General features: G+C 43.9%; 1 protein-coding gene across 1 annotated transcript; it reads left to right on the top strand.

The window, feature by feature from the left end:
• The first annotated feature begins 1,923 nt into the window (after positions 1-1,923).
• LOC113887556 (ferritin light chain-like) lies at positions 1,924-2,593 on the top strand. The gene is made up of 2 exons (XM_027534726.1): positions 1,924-2,175; positions 2,429-2,593. The coding sequence occupies exons 1-2, from the start codon at positions 1,924-1,926 to the stop codon at positions 2,591-2,593; spliced, it is 417 nt and encodes a 138-aa protein (XP_027390527.1).
• The last annotated feature ends 1,758 nt before the right edge of the window (positions 2,594-4,351 follow it).

The raw sequence follows: 4,351 nt of genomic DNA on the forward strand, positions 1-4,351 counted from the left end.
GGAGAATTTTGAGCATTACTTTACTAGCGTGTGAGATGAGTGCAATTGTGTGGTGGTTTGAGCATTCTTTGGCATTGCCTTTCTTTGGGATTGGAATGAAAACTGACCTTTTCCAGTCCTGTGGCCACTGCTGAGTTTTCCAAATTTGCTGGCATATTGAGTGCAGCAGCACTTTCACAGCATCATCTTTTAGGATTTGAAATAGCTCAATGGGAATTCCATTACCTCCACTAGCTTTGTTCATAGTGATGCTTTTAAGGCCCACTTGACTTCACATTCCAGGATGTCTGGCTCTAGGTACGTGATCACACCATCGTGATTATCTTGGTTGTGAAGATCTTTTTTGTACAGTTCTTCTGTGTATTGTTGCCACCCCTTAATATCTTCTGCTTCTGTTCGGTCCATACCATTTCTGTCCTTTATCAAGGGCATCTTTGCATGAAATGTTCCCTTGGTATCCCTAATTTTCTTGAAGAGATCTCTCATCTTTCCCATTCTGTAGGGTTCATAAATATTCTATACATACATATATCTGATTATAACAGACTGAATTATGGAAAAGACATGTGCAATAGAGCCTCTTGTTATGTAACTTGCAACTGTCAATCAAAATGCTCAGTCCACACCCACATAAATGAAAATGTAAAAACTCTATTTTGCATGTGCCCAGACACACCCCCTTCCCTGATTGGCTTTGAGTGTATGCTGATTTGCATTTTACACAGGGCAGAACCAAGAGAGGAAGACAGGAAGTATAAAAAGGAAAGCCAAGACCTACTCACATGTCTTGGGAGTGCTTGTTTAACAGAAGACTTGTTCACTAGGACTGTAACCAGTTGTTTTTTTTTAATCACTGCAATTATGACATATGAGTTGAGATGTCCTGTCAGAGCTATAATTAGTCTGTCATTCAAGGCTTCATAAGACAAGAGATGGGAATAAACTAACCTGACAAACCCTAAAGGTCCGTCAACAAGTAAAAAGGTAACGTATTTTGTGTGTGTGCATGTGTGCATGTGTATGTGTACATGTCTGTGCACATGTCTGTGCATGTATGTGTGCTTAGTTCCTTTAGTGGAGTCCAGTACTTTGTGACCCCTCCCCCCAGGCTATAACCTGGGTTACCATTTGCTTACTCCAGGGATTGTTTGCAACTCAGGAATCAAATCTGAGTCTTATTTCCCCTGCACTGGTATATGGAATTTTTACCACTATATTAGTCTCTTACATCTCCAGTATATTGGCAGGCTACATACAGTCCATGGGGTCCCAAGAGTTGGACACGACCTAGTGACTAAACCACCACACAGAGATAGAGAGTAAATAAATAGTTGCCTAGGGGGCATGAGGATGGAGAATGACGGCAAATAGGCACAGGGACTTTTGGGGAATAAGGGAACCGTTCTAAAACTGGGTCATGGTGATGGTGGCACAATTCTATAAAATTATTAAAAATCAGGTGGTGCTAGTGGTAAAGAACCAGCCTGCCAACGCAGGAGATGTTAGAAATGTGGGTTTGATCCCTGGATTGGAGACGATCCCCTGGAGGAGGGCGTGGCAACCCACTCCAGTATTCTCGCCTGGAGAATCCCATGGACAGAGGAACCTGGTGGGCTCAGTGCATAGGGTCACACAGAGTCGGACATGACTGAAGCAATTCAGCACACATAAAATGAGTGAATTTTATGACATAAAATATTTATCTCAATAAAATTATTTTAAGTAAAATACTCACAATAAATTAAAAAATAAATCTGAGGTAGTGCATTGGGCAGTCCTGAGGCTCTGTCTCTTGCTTCCACAGTGTTTGAATGGAATAGATGCAAGGATGCCCCTTCCTCCAACGCCTGTCCACCCTCCAATATCCTGGGCCTCCAGACCAGCCAACACCTTCTTTTGAGCTTAGCTCCTTACTGATCAACCATGAGCTCCCAGACTCATCAGAATGATGCCACCCAGGTAGAGGCTGCTGTCAACTGCCCAGTCAACATGTATCTGCACGCCTCCTACACCCACCTTTCTGGGCTTATTTCCACCACGATGGCTCTGGAGTGCATGGGCCACCTTCTCAAGGAATTTGAAACAGGCTGGAAACTGGTCCCTGGGGCCCTTTGCTGCAGTGCTTCCACCTGGACAAACCTCCCCTCTTCTGGAGCAATGAAATACAAAGAAACTGTAAGGAACTAAAAATAACTGCATGCATGTATAGTTGGGACAAATTATGAACAATAAGAAAAAAGACTAAAAACCCAACTGCTACTTCTCAAGAATTGGAAGCAAAAGCAGGGTGTTGGCCCTGTACTCAGCATCCCTGGACCTATCCCTACCCTTATTCCATTTGAGAGGCCAGCTCACTCCCCCATTAGGGAGCCAGTAAGGCAACCTGTTACTAGTTTTCACTCCCTCATGCTTAACCCTAACCCAAAAGGAGCAGGGTAAAACCCAGGACGCTGTGGAAGCCATCGAGCTCAGGGAAAAGCACCCAAAATCGGCCTTCATGGACCTGCAGGCCCGGGGCTCTGCCAGTGCAATCCCCACCTTCTCGACTTCCCTGACAGCAGGAAGACCCCCTGGTGTCAGGGCTTCTGCCTGAAGCCCCTTTCTACAGCCACTAGGCAGCTTGTTAACCACCTGGAGACTTCCCCTAAGCCTTGCACCAAGTGGAAACAATAAAGCTTTTTGTAGCAAAACAAAAAAAAACCACTTGAATGTTTACATCCTGTTGTAACATTTTCATACCTTTTATAGTCCCAGCCTCCTCCCAACAGATCCTAAGTTGCAGGCAGGGAAGAACCATTCATGCCTTGCTCCTGGTTGTAGCCCCACCATCCACGCTATGCCTTGCCCAGAGCAGGGGCTCAAACAGCTGTTGAATATACTGAATAAATTGCTTAGGCAATTTCAAAAAAAATCACCGACACTTAAAGTTCTTAAAAATCCTACTCAGCAATAAAACACACTCAACAACATGGATGAACATTATGGAAGAAGCCAGAAACCACTGACTACTATACTATATGACTGCATTTATAAAATTCTAGAACAGCGAAAAATTGATATTCTGAATAGTGGTTTCCTGGGAGAGCAGGGGGCAGGCACTGAGTGGGAAGGGGTACAAGAGAACTCTCAAAGGTGATGGCAGTTACATAGGTGTTCAGTTCAGTCGCTCAGTCGTGTCTGACTCTTTGTGACCCCACGGACTGCAGCATGCCAGGTTTCCCTGTCCATCACCAACTCCTGGAGTTTAGTCAAACTCATGTCCATCACAGCAGTCATGCCATCCAACCATCTTATCCTCTGTCCTCCCCTTCTCCTCAGCCTTCAATCTTTCTCAGCATCAGGGTCTTTTCCAGTGAAAGTTCTTCGCATCAGGTGGCCAAAGTATTAGAGTTTCAGCTTCAGCATCAGTCCTTGCAATGAATATTCAGGACTGATTTCCTTTCAGATTGACAGGTTGATCTCCTTGCAGTCCAAGGGACTTCTCAAGAGTCTTCTCCAACACCACAGTTCAAAAGCATCAATTCTTCCGTTCTCAGCTTTCTCACATCCATACATGACTACTGGAAAAACCATAGCTTTGACTAGGTGGACCTTTGTTGGTAAAGTAATGTCTCTGCTTTTTAATATGCTGTCTAGGTTGGCCATAAATTTTCTTCCAAGGAGCAAGTGTCTTTTAATTTCATGGCTGCACTCACTATCTGCAGTGATTTTGGAGCCCAAGAAAATAAAGTCTGTCACTGTTTCCATTGTTTCCCCATCTTATTTGCCATGAAGTAGCTGGATCATCGAAAAAGCAAGAGAGTTCCAGAAAAACATCTATTTCTGCTTTATTGACTATGCCAAAGCCTTTGACTATGTGGACCACAATAAACTGTGGAAAATTCTTCAAGAGATGGGAATACCAGACCACCTGACCTGCCTCTTGAGAAACCTGTATGCAGGTCAGGAAGCAACAGAACTGGACATGGAACAACAGACTGGTTCCAAATAGGAAAAGGAGTACGTCAAGGCTGTATATTGTCACCCTGCTTATTTAACTTATATGCAGAGTACATCATGAGAAATGTTGGGCTGGAGGAAGCACAAGCTGGAATCAAGATTGCCGGGAGAAATATCAATAACCTCAGATATGTAGGTGACACCACCCTTATGGCAGAAAGTGAAGAAGAACTAAAGAGCGTCTTGATGAAAGAGGACAGTGAAAAAGTTGGCTTAAAACTCAACATTCAGAAAACTAAGATCATGGCATCCGGTCCCATCACTTCATGGCAAATAGATGGAGGAACAGTGCAAACAATGGCTGACTTTATTTTTCTGGGCTCCAAAATCACTGCAGATGTTGAGTGCAGCC

Source organism: Bos indicus x Bos taurus, chromosome X (assembly GCF_003369695.1).
Source record: "Bos indicus x Bos taurus breed Angus x Brahman F1 hybrid chromosome X, Bos_hybrid_MaternalHap_v2.0, whole genome shotgun sequence".
Taxonomy (NCBI): Eukaryota; Metazoa; Chordata; class Mammalia; order Artiodactyla; family Bovidae; genus Bos; species Bos indicus x Bos taurus.

What these genes read in the sequence shown, in the direction of transcription:
- LOC113887556 (XM_027534726.1), top strand. Translation starts at nt 1,924, where the DNA reads ATGAGCTCCCAGACTCATCAGAATGATGCCACCCAGGTAGAGGCTGCT. An exon ending in CAATGAAATACAAAGAAACT is followed by an intron (nt 2,176 to 2,428) that starts GTAAGGAACTAA and finishes CTAACCCAAAAG; the next exon opens with GAGCAGGGTAAAACCCAGGA.